The sequence below is a fragment of the Dasypus novemcinctus genome, chromosome 16 (assembly GCF_030445035.2).
Source record: "Dasypus novemcinctus isolate mDasNov1 chromosome 16, mDasNov1.1.hap2, whole genome shotgun sequence".
Classification (NCBI taxonomy): domain Eukaryota; kingdom Metazoa; phylum Chordata; class Mammalia; order Cingulata; family Dasypodidae; genus Dasypus; species Dasypus novemcinctus.
Window position 1 is genome coordinate 47,819,756 of NC_080688.1, and position 19,313 is coordinate 47,839,068.

The window sequence follows — 19,313 nt, forward strand, 5'->3', positions numbered from 1 at the left end:
GATAGGGGTTTGGGGCTTCCCTTGCTGGTTGGAGAGTAAGAGATCTAGTCTCTCTAGCCATAAAAATACTGTTTTCCTACATGCCACCAGCCTACCAATGTCATTAAGCTAAGGTGGGTGAGAATGCTTGCCATCTACCCCACAACCTTGTGAAATTTGACCCATTTGCAATTTACATGCTTTATTTCCCCCTTTGTGTAAAGCATGGCACACACATACACACATACACACTTATTTTAACCTAACAGTTTTTATAATTTGAGTTAAGAAAGTAACAGTGTTATTGATGTTGAGCCCAGCAACTCGGACTGATTAGCTGTCCTTAACCCTCATTAATGGGCATCCGTGTAAAAAGGACCATCTCAAAGACTTTGACATTTCCAGGAAAACTCAGGACTAGTCTCACTGGGGGATGACTAGCTCCTACATAACACCAATGTCAGGACAAGTTCTTCAAAGATCATCTTGCTTGGAGGGTTTTTCACACCTTACCTGGGTTATGAGAGACATGCACAGGGTCCTGATAAAAGAGCAAGGGCTAGGCACTGGGGATTCTGCTCTGAGAATGCAAACCTGCATCATTCTAACAGTCTTCCCCCTTCTCATGTAAATTCTCCTATAAGCTGCTGGTCATCGGTGGGAAACAGGCATGTTGGGAGACAAGAACTTTCCATTGGGGCAAACTGTGACAGAATAGCAACGATTCAACACGAGTTCCTCCATGCACTGGGATTCTGGCATGAGCAGTCACGTTCGGATCGGGATGATTATGTCACAATAATTTGGGACAGAATTGAGTCAGGTATCTTCCTCCTGTTTTCTTGCATTTTTTGGTTAAAGACAGTTTCTGAGCATGTTGCCCTCTCCTGCCATCTGTGTTAACGATTAATAATTGAAAAACTCTGATGTTTTGGTCTTACTTCATTTAGCTCTAACCCAACATGAGGTGAAGTGCTTTAAAGCTTGCAGTACATTAGTATCCCAGAACCCTGGTACTTCTGTGCTGGATGGGATCTTAGAAACTAGTTTAGTGTGTTCCAAAGCATGTTCTACCGGGTACTGTCCCTCAGTATGTTCACAGGTGTGATGTAGAAAGGGATCTGTGGTCAAATGAGTCTGGGAAATCCTTGGGTAAAAGGAATTAAGCTTATATTTATTTATATTGCTCTACTGTGCTGGGCTAACATGAATTGTAAATTTCTAAGAAGAGGAGCATTTCCCAAAGTGACTTTACCATGGCTTTTTTTTTTTTTTTTTTTAGTATTTGTATGTCTATGGTTCCATGGAACCCATGTTGGGAAACGCTGCAGTAGTTGAACAATCTCAACTTTGTGTTCAAAGTCATAAAGGTCTTAAGCGTTATATATGACTAGAACTCATGTTTTCCACACTTATTTCCACAGTGATGCATAGCTTCCCCATTTGTCCTGCCTGGGTGGGGCATGGCGGTGGGAATGGTATTGCTGTTATATGTGAGGTATTGTGAGGACTTCCTGTGCCAATGTTTCCTGAGATCACAATCTTGAAGTCATAGAACTTGCTCCTTACCTTCCCAGTCTCTGGAGATCTCAGCTGGGATAAGGGATAGCAGCAAACTAAAAGATTTCTAGAAAATACCCAAACATTCTTATGTACCCTGGATATATGCCCTGTAGAGCAAGAGAAGTGTTTGGCTTCAAATCATGGCCTGATATTTTCTTGAAGTGTTTTAACACACCCTCACATATTCTAGGAACCATGAAATCCCTGATTCTGCCAATCCTCTCCAGTGACTCCTGTGTACGTTACTATTCCCGGGCCCCATCCCACCATACCTCCCAAAGGTCCCCTTACTTTCATCTCTGTCTACCGTGGATGTCCCCACCCTTTCATCATCACCTGCCAATGACCCTGGCTATTTCACCAATACTATTTAGAATCCTCTTTTCCAACAACAGTTCTTAGAACCTTAGGCCCAGTGCTAATGCTCCAACTTTGGGCTGTAATGAAATTAGTAGCCTGACTGCTAATATCAAAATTCTGAGCCTTAATATTATATTCTAAGATAGGAATAAAACACTCTTGACATACTGTAGATTAGTTGCAGCAAATGCCTGTCTATGTTTATTATCTTCTCCATTTCTAAGGTAGCAATATTTGGAGTAAGATAAACTGGATTTTGTGAGCATCAGATAATTAAAGACTTTTCATTTTTCATTTAGGCAAAGAGCACAATTTTAACACCTATGATGATAAAGTCTCTGACTCCCTGAATGTCCCCTATGACTACACTTCGGTAATGCACTACAGCAAAACGGCATTCCAAAATGGAACACAGTCAACAATTGTAACACGAATCCCAGACTTCATGGATGTGATTGGCCAACGGATGGACTTCAGTGACTATGATCTCTTGAAGTTGAATCGACTGTATAATTGTTGTATGTGACAGGTTCTCTGAAACGATTTCTATTTCTCCCTGCTATGTAGGAAAAGCAAATTTTCTGAGCATTTCTGAGTTTTCTGAAATTACAGAAGTTTGATATTCTGAGGGAAAAAAACCAGAGTATCCAGATCTCAGTTTACAATTTGGAAGCCGTATTGTTCTTCTCAGAAGGTCTGGTCTTTAGATGCAAACACAAATTGTCTCCTGTAGGAATATTCCCCAGGCAGGTTTTAGAAGCTGTTCCTAATTCAAATGTGGATCACCTTTGTATCTAAAATTCTTTTCAACCAAAATGAGGTGTACAGTAGTAATATAAATGGGATTAAGTAATCTGGGTTATGGTTTAAAAATCCAAATGACTAGGGGAGTATAGACTCAGGTTTCTACAAAACATCATTAAATTAACAGACTTGGGAAGGTAGTTTATTCGGACCCATAGAGTTAATCTCCTAGTGGGGTTTCTGAAGATAATGGGGTTCAAGCCACCCTCACCTAAAAGTGGTAGGTGTTCCCTTGAATGCCATTGTGGCATTTCTAGAACTTCTGTGATAAGCTCAGTTTTTATCACAATCAGGTTGTCTGAGTGTCAGTAATTGCTTTTGCAGCCTCTTCCTTGAGCTTTATGGACTCGTGCAATTTTGAACTGGAAAATGTATGTGGTATGATCCAAAGTCCAAATGACAGTGCTGACTGGCAGCGGGTTTCACAGGTTCCTGGGGGGCCGGAGAGTGACCACTCCAACATGGGCCAGTGCCAAGGTAACAGGAGCTGGGTGCGTCTTGCTTGTTTTCTCAGTGACTTCAGCCTTTTCCTTTGCCATGAAAAACTGGGATTTTATCTCCCTCTTTCTCAGAGTTGTTAGTATGATATGAAGGAATAGGTTTTGTGCCTTATAAGAGCATGGTTGATTTGTTTTTACTCCCTGACTTGGTTTTTCTTTCTAAGAATCTGAACTGGGCTCTTGATGCCTCTACCTGTTCGTTTCCAGAGCAGAAGACGCATCTCCTGGAAGGACACATCTGAAGGGTAGTGGGGTTGTTTTCTAGCAGCTTGCAGAACATGAGTGACCCTTTCCAGCACTGGGCTGGGAATTATTCAGAATTTCAGCTGATTATGATTATGTTCCCCTGTTACAAAAATGCTTAAAATGAAGGTAGAAAGTATACTTTAATTTTATTCAGATGAGTATCCTTTTCTATTGTAATTTTGTTTTGAATAAATAGTCATTTATTTGGCTACAAGCACCAAATTTTTATTTACTTGGTCATTTCTGGAGCAAATATGTAAAACTAGATTTCAGAACTTAGGGTCATTGCCTGATAGCTCAGAGGAACTAGGTAAGGGAGGAGGTCTTGAGCAGCAAAGAGGCGCTTTTCCTTTGATTTTTCTTTTTAAATGCAAATCTAGAAAATCTAGATAGTGGCCCTGCTTAGATCAGGTGGGGGGGGGGGGTAGGGAGAGGGGAAAGGGTAGAGAGAGACAGAGACAGAGACGGACACAGACACAGACACAGACAAAGACACAGACACAGAGACACAGAGAGAAACACAGAGAGGAGAGAGACCTGACCAGGTACTGCATAGAGAGAGAGAGAGAGAGAGAGAGACACCAGACCAGGTACTGCATTTTCCCTGTTTTTGAGGGCTAATTCTCTATTGTAAGAGAAAAGTTGACTAATGTTGTCCTTTCACAAACTGCCTGTTCTGAAAAACACATTTAAACACTCAACACAGTGCTCTGCTTTGTATATAGTGAGAACTAAGCAAATATTTGAAATAAGATAAAGAAAACAAATATACACACAAACCAGAATAACTAGCTGTTTGCCTCTAGAGATGATTTAGAAGGTTGAGTATTGCAAATAATTGCAGCTGCGAACAGAGAGGGGTCTTTGAAATTATGTGGTCCAGTTATTCCCAGCCTTTCCTTTATGAATATTACTTTTAAAACATTAAATAAGGACTCCCACCTCATGGTTGCTGTGGCCAGTTAAAACCAAAGATTTAGGAAGTACTAAAAAAATGCGCAGGTAAGCAAAGGCCCTAGTTTCCCTGACAGGTCCTTGGTACAGAATGCATGACTCTTCTGGAATCATTTACTCCTCTGAATCACGGAAAATTCACCTTGAATTAGCCTTGGGAGACCCCAGTGCTAAAACTTTCTGCCCTTTTCTGACTTAATATCCCTTTTCCTTTTTTCATGTTCTCAGAGGGAGGACAATTTGTTGTGACATCTTGCCAAGGCTAACTACTCCCATATGGAGATGGACCAAGGTTGAGGAGACTTGACAGGTGTTCTGGTAGAATTTGCCTTTTGGTCCTGCTATTTAGGCGTGACCCAAAGCCTATTTTCTGTGACACACTGGAATTTTTGTTGTTATCATTTAAGACCTAAACTTTATAGCTCATAGCAAATGGAGGTAAGTAAAGATCAATGCCCACAAGAAAACACCTACTCTTGTAAGTAAACATTTCATAAATAAAAGATAGGGTCAACTTTCAATCTATCAATCAGCTAGCTTTTCCAAGTGCCAGATATGTAGCTTATACTCCTGAAATTTCTTTTATATTGATGTTAGCTGGACCATGTGAGAAGAATCTCCCACCCCCATTAACAAACATGTTCTTATACCCACGATGCATATTTTCTCAATTCTGTTTTTGTCCTTTTAACAGGTTCTGGTTTCTTCATGCATTTTGACAGTAGCTCTGTAAATGTGGGAGCCTCAGCAATGCTGGAAAGTAGAATATTGTACCCTAAAAGAGGATTTCAGTGCTTGCAATTTTATTTATATAAAAAAGGAAATGAAAATGATCAACTGAACATCTACATCAAGGAATATTCTGCAGGCAATGTGAATGGTAGTTTAACCCTTGTGGAAGAAATAAAAGGTACAGTATCAACATTCTTATTAATGGTTTAGGTTCAGAGTGAAGCAATCTTACCTCTTTTCTTTACTGGATGTACCAACAGACAACAGAGTTGGAGCTATTAACTCATTACTTTTCCCTTTAGAGCTTGGTCCTCATTTTATGCCACAGTAGGGAAGCCAACATAAGGATCCTTTGTGTTCTATATTGTGTAATAGTCACTTAAGACATTGTGGGTCTGTCTCTGACATTATGGGCATCCGTTCTTAGCAAGTAATAAAACCACAGTGTGAACTGGCTTAGGCGAAACAGGCAAAGTTACTGGCTCAGTGAAGTTTAATTGCAGAATGGTCAAGGGAGGAACTGGCCTAAGGGCTGGATCTGTCCCTGGATATTGCTGGAGACTTCTTGTTTTATCTCAAAATGGCTTTGTCCATAAGAACTGGTGTTTTGGCTGTTTTACTTCCCAACTTAAATCTTACTGGATGTGTCACCAGAATAAAACAACTTAAAAATTACATTCCAGTGAAGGACTCTGTCATGGCTTGGGTTAAATGCCAACTCATGGAGCAGTTTGAGTGGGGAGAAGGTAGCACTATGACGGGCACCTAGCTGTGGTACCAATCATGTGTCAGAGGTGGGTCATGTTGACCACCTTCTAAAGCGGATGGCTAGGAAGTTTCCAGAGGAAGGGAGAAGTCGTGGGCTAGTAAATATACTACTGTCTGCTGCACATATTGACCTCTTGGTTTGAATGAAGGGAGTAAAATCTGTTAGAAATGGATCCATGTTATGCTATGTGTCATGACATTTTCCCCCTCTTCAAAAATGAGAAACAATCTTAAATATAAGTTGTATTTTTCCTCATGAACGTTTATATACAGTGAAGTTCTTAATCTCTCCTGGATATATTTGTGTGTGAGTATCATTGTTCAGGTTTGGAAGGAGGATCCTTTCTATTAGCAAATTTGGGGTGTTATAATTGATAACAACACAAAAGTTCCTTAATAAACTTCCTTAGGAGTCCGGAATTTAACCTGATAGTACTGATAATAAAAAAATGGAAGTTCTCATGAAAGTTCTTTGTTCAATGTGTGGTCCATCCACAGACAATGGCATTTTCTAGAATTATTTGGATATTTCTAACTTATCTTTAAGCAATGACATTTCTCATTAAGTACCTATATTTTTAGGTTTTAAGTCATTCCGTTAACATGAATTATTGTTCTCTTTCTTGGGGATTCTGAAATTTTTAAAAATGTACTGCTCCACCTTTGAGTATGTGATAGAAGAAAATAGATAAAATGCCTTACTATGTGCTGTTAGCTAAGAATAGTGGATAATAGTTGAGGAGGTAGTCCAGTTGGGGAGAAAGGAGGTGACTACATATCAGATAAATACTCATGATGTCATATCACTGGGAAGTGATTTTACAGAATAAATTGTAGGGAAGTGGACTTGGCCCAATGGATGGGACGTCTGCCTGCCACATGGGAGGTCCGCGGTTCAAACCCCGGGCCTCCTTGACCCGTGTGGAACTGGCCCACGCGCAGTGATGATGCGCGTAAGGAGTGCCCTGCCACGCAGGGGTGTCCCCGGCGTAGGGGAGCCCTATGCGCATGGAGTGCGCCCTGTAAGGAGAGCTGCCCAGTGCGAAGGAAAGTGCAGCCTGCCCAGGAATGGCACCGCACACACGGAGAGCTGACACAACAAGATGATGCAACAAAAAGAAACACAGATTCCCGGTGCTGCTGATAAGGATAGAAACGGTCACAGAAGAACACACAGCGAGTGGACACAGAGACCAGACAACTTTGGGGGGGTGGGGGGAAGGGGAGAGAAATAAATAAAAAAATAAACCTAAAAAAAAGAATAAATTGTAGGAGGTGGGCTTTCAAAGGTTTGGTCAATTCCTGTGTAATATTACCGAAATATTGACAGAAAATTCTGTGTGTGAAAGAATTTATTCTGAACAAACTATAAATATTTTAAAGAAGGCTTTGACTTAGTATCATAGGAATCTGTGTTGGAATACTGGGATTGCTTGACCCTTTAACTATCATAGAATGGCAAGTAACTCCCAAGTTCGGCATGGAGTACACACAAGTTAGGTGCTGTTGTTTGCTTACCCACCCTGGGGAAAGGGTGACCTATCTGAGAAACATCTAGATATGCATCCAATTATTCCAGAGAGCAGTCTGCCCCACAAAAAGGCACTGAAATAAATGGACCTGGGCTAGAGGAATCAGAAAACCATACCTCAGACCTGTGGGAGTTAACAGCTCTTGCATGATCATTTGTCCTTGAAGGTTAGAGTGCTAATGTTAATTTTTACATGATTCATAGTCCTTTGTCTTCTTTGAAATAATAGAGACTCTTTTTCAGAAATACCCACTGGGAGCTGGCAACTTTACCACGTGACACTGAAAGTGACCAATAAATTTAGAGTGGTGTTTGGAGGAGTCAGAGGCTCTGGTGCATCTCCGGGTGGTCTGTCTATTGATGACATCAATCTTTCGGAAACACAGTGCCCTCATCATATCTGGAGAATAAAGGATGTCGCACAGTTCATTGGCAACCCAAATGGAACTCTATATAGTCCTCCATTTTATTCTTCTAAAGGGTATGCCTTTCAGATTCAGTTGAATCTAAACGTTTCGACTAATGTAGGGATATATTTCCACTTGATCTCTGGAGCCAATGATGATCAATTACAGTGGCCATGTCCTTGGCAACAAGCCACGATGACACTTTTGGATCAAAATCCTGACATTCGACAGCGTATGTCCAACCAGCGGAGTGTAACTACAGACCCATTTATGATCACTGGTTCGTGACTCATTTTCTTTATTGCTGATAGATGTCCGGGAGGGGCAGATGATGGGGCACTGGAGACTGCTCAGCCAGGTACCTAGGGAACTTTGTACTTAATATGAACCCAAAATCTTAGGAATAGAATATAATTAGGGTGAGGGCTTTAGCAGTTGTGGACAGTCTCCCAGGCAGGAGAGTGTTAGGAATATCAACAAGGTCCCCAGGAAACCCAGAAGATATTGACTGTGTTCCTGGGAATTGAGAGCTACATCTGAATTCCTCATGCTATGCCAGGAGCATTGTCTTTAGAGTCTGATGGGCCTAGGTTCAAACTCAAGGTTCACTCTTGACTAGTTATTGACATGGAGCACATAATCTCTCAGAGCCCCAGTGTTCTGAGCTGTAAAATTGTGGCAGTAATAATAACCACAGATTTGTTACAAGAGTTAGTAGAGATCAAGTACTGATGCAGGTAGAAGAACTTGGGAAGGAGAGTTCCTCAGATTTCTCTTAACCTCTGCTGCCTGGCCATAAAACTGGGATTGTCAGAAACAGTTCAGCTCTTGGAACACAGGATGCTTTTTGCTTAGCAGGAAGATTTTGGGCAAGAGCACTAGAGCATTGAAAAGGGTGTGGAAATGGGTTATAACTTCATACTTAAAGAGTTCTGGCAGCATCGCCAATGGTGACATCACTCCCAGTCTTCCCAGTCTTAAAAAAGGCACAGTGTCTAGAAGCAAAGATCATACTTCTAATTTTAATAGTCCTTTGTCCACTGGGAACCTAATAAAGGGGAAAAAAAAAGGAAAGATGGCAAACTGAAAACTATTGTTAAATCTGAAACCTGTATATGAACAGAGTGGACCCAAGTAACAGGAAAAAAAACAACCCTTAACCTGAAGGAAAAGAATTATATTCACAAAGGGAATTGTAGGTGACTTCACATTCAGAGTTTCTTCACTTTTCCCAAAACATTTCTCCCTGAATGACATGGAGCATGGGTCAGGATTGGGTGGGTCCTCAGAGCTTCTTGTTATCTTCTATTCTGCAGAGACTTTGCTCAGTTAGGTGAATAATTCAGTTAATGAGATAAATTGTTCTACACTAATGTCAAACTCTCAGGAAGATAATGCTTTAACTCTGTTAAAAGGAAACCTATAGCTCAGGAGGTCACTTAGGGATGAGTCTAATGGTCAGAGGCGTTTCTACACTGCTCAGTCAGTACAGTTAATATCCCCACCTAGGACACTTTTGGTACTTCTTCACTCATATCCCATTTCCTTAGGGCAGTATAAATGAACAAGCCCAAGTGATGTGCCAGGGAATACATCCCAGGGGTATAGCTTCATTTAATTATTTGAGTTCCACCCTAATTGTGCTTTACATTGCCTGTTCTTTCCAACCACCAAAAGCGATGATGATGCTAAACACAATCCATTAATATTAATTGCTTTTTCAGAAAATGGAACCTATTTTTGGGACAGGCCCTCCAAAGTGGGAGAAGTGGCTTTTTTCCATAATGGAACTCAGTTTAGAAGAGGTAGGGGCTATGGAACCAGTGCGTTTATAACTGTGGAGAGGCTGAAAAGCAGAGATTTTATAAAAGGAAGTGATGCTTACATCCTATTGACAGTGGAAGGTATGTCGATAAAAAGAGTTTTATATACTATTTTTTGTTGTTGTCGTGGCCTTTGTTTACTTACTGTGTTCTTCTGGCTCCATTTTTTGGTATATTAGAGTTGTGGGAGGAAATGGGCATGAGTGGGATTCTTTTTAGGTATGAATCATTAACAATATGAAAATAATTTAAATGGAAACAGTGAGGGTTCCAGGATAAAGAATTTAATTACCACCACCAGAGCAATAGATAAACTGTTAGGCTGGAAACCTTAGAGAAAAGTTAAAATATAGCTTTTATAGTGTAGAAGTATAGTCTAGGATTCCAGAAATAAAACTATGACAATTTAATTAAACTGGAAATGGACTGCCTTTATGGTATGTTTAAAAGATATACATATATAATATATAACATTTATATTATATGTCATATATATATCACTCTAATCTATTGTCTTTTAAAATTACTTAACTGTGGCAGCCAATAAATCCATTTTTCAGTATACTGGTGGTTTCCTTGTTATATATGTCATATATGTGGTAGGATTTAAGTAATTTACTATTAAAGATCCACTCACATCTCAGTAAATCAGTCTTTTTTAAAAAAAGATTTATTTATTTATTTTCCCCCTTCCCCTCCTCCTCACCTTCCCCCCACCCAGCTGTTTTTGCTGTGCCCATTCACTGTTTGATCTTCTATATCCATTTTTCTTTTTGTCTCTCTTCTCATTTTTTTCTACTCTAGGATTCACTGGGATTCGATCCTGTGAACCTCTGATGTGGAGAGTTTCCCTGTCAGCTGTGCCACCTCAGTTCCTGGTTTCTGTTGTACTTCACCTCGTCTCTCCCCTTTGTGTCTCTTTTTTGTGTCATCATCTTGCTGCACGACTCCCTTGCATGGGCGCTGGCTCACAGGCAGGCACTTGGCTCACCACATTGGCACTTGCATGGGCACTGGCTCACAGGCAGGCACTCACGCAGGCACTCGGCTCACCACGTGGGCACTGGTTCACCACACAGGCATGCTTTCCTTTCTTCTTTTTCACCAGGAGGCCCCAGGGATTGAACCTGGGTCCTCCCATATGGTAGGCGGAGGCCTTATTACTTGAGCCACATCTGCTTCCCAAATCAGTCTTACTTGTGATGGCAGGTGACACAATTAAAACTCATGAAAATTTGACATTTCAGATCAATTACAGTATATGTAGATCATACCTCTTGGAACAAATTATTCAGGAATAATTTTTATGGAGGGAGCAAACTTTTTTTTTTGTAGCAGAGAAACGTTTTTGACCTTCTCACATGTTCATCCCTTCTCTTTGGTCCTATTTTGATAAGAAGCAACATAGAACACTGCAGGGGACATCAGCTGGCTATTAGGGGATCTGCCACCAACTTGCTCCACCAAGCAAGCGACCCGTGACTTTGGGCAAACCCCTCAATTGCTTTACATCTCTGAGCTGTGGTCTCCTTATCTGTCCCTAAGGGGTTACTATCAAGTGCTTAGGCCCCTTAGCGCTCCAACTGCCCAGGCAAGCATGTGGTTAAGCTGTGGCCCAGCAGCCCGGCTCAGCTTCCTTTTGCATTTGGTGTTGACCTGTCGGTATTACTAATGTTTCCGTGCTTGTGGATGCCACTGGACTGTGCCTCAAGATTATCTGAATTTCTACAAATGTGAAACTTGAACATCTTCTATTTTGAAACTTAAAGATAAAAACATTGTTTAGGCAGAAGCTGACTTCCATCTATGCTCCTTTTGTCCCCAGACATATCTCACCTTAATTCTTCACAAACTTTACCAAACTCATCTTCCGATGCCAATGTCGACTGCAGAAATGTCACTTGTGAGAATGGCGGCCTCTGCACCGTCCAGGATGGCAAAGCTGAGTGCAGGTAAGGGCCCTGGAACAAGCTCTCCCCATGCTCTTGATTAGGAATTTTCTCACTCAAACAACACAGGATTAAATACTGACATCATAGGAATGAAATTAGTTGATTCTCATCTCAAAACCATTCATAGAATATGTATATATATATTTATATATATCCATATATATATATCCATTTGATCCATTTGGGACTTTTGATGGCAACAAGAGCAATGAAATTACTAAAAATTTCTCGTTAAATTCTAATTGCCTAAAAAAAGCCTCATATATTACTTATTTTATATATATATATATATATATATATATATATATATATATATATATATATGTATGTGTACATATGGTACAGAGATTGAACCCAGGACTTTGTACATGGGAAGCAGGCACTCAACCACTGAGCTGTATCTGGTCCCCAGTGAAAGTTGGTTTTTCATTTGTTTGTTTGTTTGTTTTTAGGAGGTATCAGAGATCAAACCCAGGACCTTGTACATGGGAAGCAGGTGCTCAACCACAGGAGCTACATCTGCTCCCTACATATCTTATTAAATCTTCAGTCTGGTGTGATAAGTGTGTTTGTCTCTACTTTCCAGATGAAGATACTCAAGGTCTGAGGAAGGCTTGGCCAAGGACTATAGCCAAGAGAGAGAGGGACTGGGATGCTGTCTTGGCTTCCTAGGGCTGCTGTAATACAAAGTGCCACAAACTGGGCAGCTTAGAACAACAGAGATCCATTGTCTCCTAGTTCTGGAGGCTAGAAGTCCAAAAGCAAAGGGCCAGCTGAGTCCTGCTCCCTTGGAAACATACAGGGAGAAAACTCCCTTGTCTCTTCTACCTTCTGGTGTTTGCCAGCAAACCAAGGCATTCCTTGGTTTGTAGATACATCACTCCAGTCTCTGCCTTCATCGTCATATGGCCTTCTTTTCCTTGGGTCTCTCCTCCTCTGCTTACACAGGGCCCTCCTCAATCCAGTATGACCTCATCTAAACTTGCATATATCTGCAATGACCCTATTTCCAAATAAAGCCACATTCACAGGTGCTGGAGATTAGAACGTCAACTTATCCTTTTTGGGGAGCACAATTCAACCCATAACAGATGCTGAGAACTCTATTGTCCACAGTACCTCCTTTTCCTACCTTGGGGCTGCTTTTTTAGTACCAGATTAGGAGTAATTCCATTTTTCCTTCCCATTGCCATTGGCTGTGCCTGGCTTCCCAGTGCTCGACTAACAGTCTCCCTCAAATTCAGAGTGAACGAAATAGTTCCATATGTCCATAACCTGAATGTCTAACAATACCTTTTTTTAAAAATACATATTTTTTTATTTTTAAAGAAGCTTTAGATTACATATATGTTACATCAAAAATACAGGGGATTCCCACACTCCTCACCCCGTCCCCCTCCCCCAATTTCCCCCATTAACAACATTTTTCATTGGTATAGTATATTTGTTAAAATAATGAACACATATTGAAGCATGTACTAACCATGGTCTATAGTTTATATTATGGTTTACACTTTGCCCCGCACAATTTTATAGGTTTTGACAAATGTGTAATGGCCTGTATCCTTCATTGCAGTGTGGTACAGGACAATTCCAATGTTCCCAAAATGCCCCCATGTTACACCTATTCTTCCCTCTCCCTCCCCTCAGATCCTCTGGTGTCCACTGCCTTTATATGAACGTTACAAGTTCTTTGCTAGAATAATAATAATTCTATAATAGAATAAATGCTTATTTGACTGAAATGAATTTTCCCTCTAATGCCGCCACCTGCCTCAGTTCCTCTTAACTAAATCATTCACCCTGGGAATTTACCAAGTATCACCCCCCAGGCTAATTACTTTTCACTCTACCACCATAGCATGTCTGTCACCTTGTCAACTGTAAGCTTGGTTATCAGAGATTATGTCTTCATAGTCTTAGCTTCAAAAGTAGATGCAGCTTGAAGTTCTACTATCAAATTCTCTTTTTTAATGTTTTCTTTTTTAATTTTTATTTTTAAAGAAGCTTTAGATTACATAAATGTTGCATCAAAAATATAGGGAATTCCCATATGCCCCACCCCTTTCCCACACTGTCCCACTTTAACATCTTTCATTAGTGCGGTACATTTGTTATCATTGATGAACACATATTGAAGCATTGCTACTAATCATGGAATATAGTTTACACTCTGCCCCACACCATTTGACAGGTTTTGACAAAATGCATAATGGCCTGTATCTGTTATTGCAATGTCATGCAGGACAATTCCAATGTCCCAAAAATGCCCCCATGTGACACCTATTCTTCCCTCTTCCTCCCCTCAGAACCTCTGGTGACCACTGTATGAATAATACAAGTTCTTCCATTGCTAGAATAATAATGAATACTTAATATTCTGATAAGTCTACTTTAGTGTATTGTTCATTCCCCAATCTTGAGAATTTGGGATGATGATGCCCACTCTGTTTCTGATTGAGAGGGGCTTAGATCACGTGGGAGGGATGGATGGAAATGTCTTGCTTGCGGTTGTAGATACCCTCTGCTTTTTCTACTAACACCTTTAATGGTAAAAATTTTCAGATTCAAATTTTAATTTCATCTCATAACTCAGTCATGTTCTTACCGTATAGGTGCCCATCAGGAGAAGACTGGTGGTACATGGGGAAAAGGTGTGAGAAGAGAGGCTCCACTAGAGACACCATTGTCATCGCTGCTTCCTCCACTGCTGCTGTGTTTGCCCTGATGCTGGTGGTCACCCTTGTCAGTGTCTATTGTACCAAGAGGAGATATAGTAGACGGACAGATTCAAATACAGCAGATATGGCTATGGAAAATGTAAGTTGAGTCTGGTATTTGGTTATTCAAGCCCATTGATGAAATCTCGTGGAGATTAACTGGGACATTTTTGATACAGATTTTTTTTTTTTAACTTCATTTCTTCTGCTGGAGTCTGTGAGTTCCTGCTACCTTCATTAAAAATAAATGGTTCTTAATTTGGGGCCCATGGAGGCTTCTTGTGGGAGCTCATTATCCTCCTGGAATTGCATAAAAAATGGTGTATGGGTGTATCTATTTTTTTCTGGGGTGAGGGTCTGTGACTCTCCTAAAAAGGCACAGCTGATTTTGTCTCCAGGTTCTAACCTTCCTGATAAAGAGGAGATGGCCTGTAAGTATTTTTGTTCAAAAGGTCTTTTAATGGTGGCTGAGCTCAAGCTTGTGGGAAGAGCATGTAGGCATGTTTGGGGAGGCTTTTCCATTAAAGGAGGCTCCAACTAATGCAAACTTCATGGGGAGCGACTAATTCTGAGGCAAGATATTTAAGTATAGGGCTTAAAGTTTTGCCTCAAAATCTCTAAATTGGGAATAGACTCTTGAAATTATCCTGTCTCAGGTTGGGTTCCCCTTGGAGGCAGATTCTGAGGTCGACATTTGCATCTAGGAGGTTTACTGGGGAGTGTTCTTGGGAACAACACTTGTAATGGAGTGGGGAGAGCTGGACAGGGTAGGGAGAGGCTAATGTGAGGCAGGGGCAGCTGAGGCCCTATCCCGTCCTACAGGGGGCTCGAGTTGGGGTGGCCCTTCAGAGGTGTCCTGAAAGGTGGGGCCAGGTCTTTTTATTCCCCCCACTTGAACAGCCATTGGATAGGGCTGTTCTCAAGGAGGTGTTCCCAAGGAAGCTTCTCCATTTGGGGTAAAGCATTCCTGCTTGAGACCTTTCCTTTTGAAGGGCACCACTGAGCAGGGGAACCCAAGATCCACTGTATAACCCAGCAGCAGAGAGCACAGAGTTCCACATACAGGTTCATATTCTCACTTACCAAAGGGCACCAAAAAAATAGCAAAAGGTCTAATGTTACTTAAGAGTGAAGCTTTAAAATTCTTCCATTTTTATGTAATGTAAAAAAAAGTCTCTGAAAATTCTTAGAGAAACTAAAGAAAAAAAGATGCCCAATTAGAATATCTCTGAAGAAAATAAAAATGCTGCAGTTAGCTAAAGCAAAGGGATGTTTTCTTAAGAAAAATTATTATTCACAACATACCATATTTTAAGATTATATTTTAAAATTGGACAACCTGGCATTGAGATATTAAATTTGTTTGAAAAATCATTCAAAAGGTGGACAATGATAGGGAACAAAAAGCAGATAGTATTACCCATATCCACTTTCTGTCTTATTTCCTCAACATCAGCGAGATCTTTTAAGCCAATCGTAAGATAATAGATCAATCACTTCACACACTTAAAAGGAAAATACTTAAACTATATGCAGGTTGGGTTTTTTAAAACAGCTATTTACAGCTTATTTTATGACTAAGTATAAAAGGGACAGATAAACCAGTACTGGACCCTGTAGTCAACCTGGTGGGAGCCGGGCCTGCCAGCATGGACCCCTGGGCCATCCCCGAAGGTTGAACTAAGGGGCTGAGAAAGTGGGGACGTGGTGAGGGAGGAGAGGACCAACTAGTAGATGGATGGGACTTTCCAGGATAGTCCCCAGGGAAACTGGAAATTATAAGAGGCAGGTAAAAATGGGAAGAAAATGAAGAAAATGGTAAAACAGAAGAGGAGGGGGAAAAGAGGAAGCTAAGTCAATTAAGGGAAGGAAATGTCAAGTCCATGGTAGGGATAGTAAGTACACACACACACACACACACACACACACACACACACACACACACACACCAACCACCACAGCACTACCACAGCTCCTTAGCATGCCTGGTGAGAGCGCTGGGTCTTTCAAACACATTCCCAAGGGGGAAGGAATTAACAATTTCTTCAGCCTAAGGATTTCGAGAGTTAATTCACTGATAACAGATCCTCCAGGATCTAGTTTAGATCTTCAGTCAGAATGGTCGTCCGTGCTCACCCTAACGTTGCGGCATCTGATAACGTGAGCCAGCCAGCCCAGCGCCTCTGCCTGGCGAGCCGCCGCCCGCCAGCTGGGAGGGCTGCCAGGAGACGGCTGGTGGGGATGCCATTAAAAAATTAGACCATTTCATTGTGATTCATTTAAATGACAGCTTTTAAATTTGGAAATTAAGTCATCAATTGTTCTTTCCCCTTTTAGCAACACGCTTTTTGAAGATTAACTCAACAATGCGGCCAGCAAACGAAATGAAAAAGGATTCATCATCATGGATTTCACCTAAAATAAATGACAGCCATGAGAAATGCAGTTTTAAATAGTTGCCATTGCCTCATTTTTCTAAAAATAGATCTCTCTATGAATAACTGGATATACTATAAATCTTTATTTTGGTAAATGTCAAATTACTGATTTTTTTTTTTAATGAGGAGAAAGAATTCAGGTTCTTTTAGAAGTTGAGTATTGTCAATAAAAGGGAGAGCAACAATTAGAGAGGGCTTTCCAGATTATTGGTCTTTTCTCTAGTTGGGGACCAGGTATAGTGGCTTCACAACTGATGCCCAGAAACTATGGGGAACCCAATGGAAAACCCACCCAAATGGAATGCTCTTCGTGCTGTCCTGTTCGAGGTAGGGAAGGGCAATGGGACAGCTCCCTTTTCCTTGGTGCACCCATGTACCTTTCTCTAAAATGGGCTATTCTTCTGTTTTCTTACAAAATCCCTTTGGTATATGAACTTGGTTTAGAATTTTGAGCATGCAGATACAATCAACAAGAAAACTTTTAACTCCTCAAGCAGTGGTTCTCAAAGTTATTTCTCAAAGAAATGCAAAACAATATCCTTATTTTGACCAAACTTTCTTTTGTTTTGGAAAACGTTATTTTCATTAAAGTAGTATTTATATTAAAATGGAATGGGCTTATTATTTCTAATGAATTAATAAAGACTTATATACAAGATAAAAAAATAACATTAGCTAACATAATCCCTGATCTCATCAAAATGTCCTTTAGACTTGGGAAGTTATAATGCTCCCAGTGGCAGGAACAAATTTTCCAAAATTTTAATTTTTTGCTTGAAAGCTTAAATTTTATCATTGGCAACAGCTACTGTTTTTCTCATAGTGACAGGCTCACTTCATTCAATTCTTTCTTTCCTTTGAATTTTTTTAAGGTGGTAGTGGGGATTGAATCTGGGACCTTGTACATGCGAAGCAGGCGCTAAACTACTGACTACATACACCTCTGTCATTCAATTCTCTTTAATTCCACATTTTACATAGAGAACATTGTAGAGTCAAATGTAGTTATAAGAAATACTACAGACAGATCCTGTATACCTGTCACCCAGTTTCCCCCAATGGTAACATCTTGAAAAACTATAGTACAATGTTACATCTAGAATACAGGAAAGATACAGAAGATTTCTATCACCACAAGTATCCCTTATCTTGCACTTTTATAGCCACAGCCTCTAACCTCTTGTTCCTACCCACTCCCTAACCCCTAGCAGCCACTTACCTGTTCTCTATTTCTATAGTTTTGTTATTTCAAAAATGTTATATAAATGGAACTATGCCATTGGCTTTTTTTTTTTCATTCAGTATAATTCCCCAGAGAGTCATCCAAGTTTTTATGTGTATCAATAGTTCATACCTATTTATTGGTGTGTAGTATTCCATGGTATAGAGGTACTTTGGTTTGTTTAAATATTTACCTGTTGAAGTACTTTATGTTGTTTTCAGTTTTGCACAATTAGGAAAAAAAACCTGTACAGGTTTGGTATGAACATAAGTCTTCATTTTTCTGGAATACATGACCAGGAGTGCAATTACTCGGTTTTACATTTAGTTTTTTAGGAAACTGTCAAAGTGTTTTCCAGAGTGGCCCTGCCATTTTACATTCCCACTAGGTAAGTATGAGTGATCCAGTTTCTCTGCATCCTTGCCAGTTTTTGGTGGTGTTACTATTTCTTATTTTAGCCATTCTGATAGGTATGTATAATAGTAGTATTTTGTGAGGCTTTACCTTGAATTTCACTAATGACAAATGATGTTGAACATCTTTTTTTTCATCTCTTTTTTGCCTTCTTTCTGTCTTCTTTGGGGAACGTCTTTTGCCCATATACTAAATGGATTGTTTATTTTTTGACTGTTAAATTTTGAGAGTTCTTTCCATACTCTAGATACTATCCCTTTGTCAGATATGTGGTTGGTAAATATATTCTCACACTTAGATTGTCTTTTCATTCTCTTAACAGTGTCTTTTTGCAGAGCAATGGTTTTTAATTTTATGAAGTCCAATTTATCAATTTTTCCTTTTATGGCTCATGCTTTTGGTGTTAAATCTAAAAACTCTTTGTATAGCCCTAGAACCTGAAAGTTTCCTATCCTTTTCCTAAAATTTTGATAATTTTGTATTTCATATTTAATTCATGATCCATTTCAATTGATTTTTGTATAAGGTGTAAGGTGAAGCTTAGGTTGATATTCTTTCTTTTTTCCCTCCGATAGATGCCCAATTGCTTGAGCATCATTTCCTGAAAAGGTTTTCTTTCTGCATTGACTTGCTTTTGCAGTTTTGTAAAAAATAAGTTGAACATTTTTGTGTGAGTCTGTTTCTGGGTTCTCTATTTTGTTTCATTGATCTATGCATCTATCCCTCCATCAATACCACTCAGAAAAAATCAATGAAACACAGACATTATATAATGTCCTTGGTAAATTTTTTTTTGTTCCAAAATTTATTTTATCTGCTATGTATATAGCCACTATTGCTTTCCTTCAAATAATGTTTACATGTTTGCCTATGTCTTCACATATGAAGGGAGTTTCTTAT

The 19,313-nt window shown here is 39.9% G+C and overlaps 1 protein-coding gene across 1 annotated transcript in view; it reads left to right on the forward strand.

The window, feature by feature from the left end:
* Positions 1–17,385, forward strand: part of MEP1B (meprin A subunit beta) — a 28,962-nt gene extending 11,577 nt beyond the window's left edge. The window contains exons 7-15 of the mRNA XM_058277596.2: positions 624–802; positions 2,202–2,420; positions 3,031–3,183; positions 5,101–5,316; positions 7,681–8,124; positions 9,569–9,748; positions 11,493–11,619; positions 14,235–14,439; positions 16,677–17,385. Coding sequence (XP_058133579.1) covers positions 624–802; positions 2,202–2,420; positions 3,031–3,183; positions 5,101–5,316; positions 7,681–8,124; positions 9,569–9,748; positions 11,493–11,619; positions 14,235–14,439; positions 16,677–16,691 — 1,738 coding nt within the window. The 3' untranslated portion in view covers positions 16,692–17,385. The remainder of the gene's footprint in view (positions 1–623; positions 803–2,201; positions 2,421–3,030; positions 3,184–5,100; positions 5,317–7,680; positions 8,125–9,568; positions 9,749–11,492; positions 11,620–14,234; positions 14,440–16,676) is intronic.
* Positions 17,386–19,313: the final 1,928 nt, after the last annotated feature.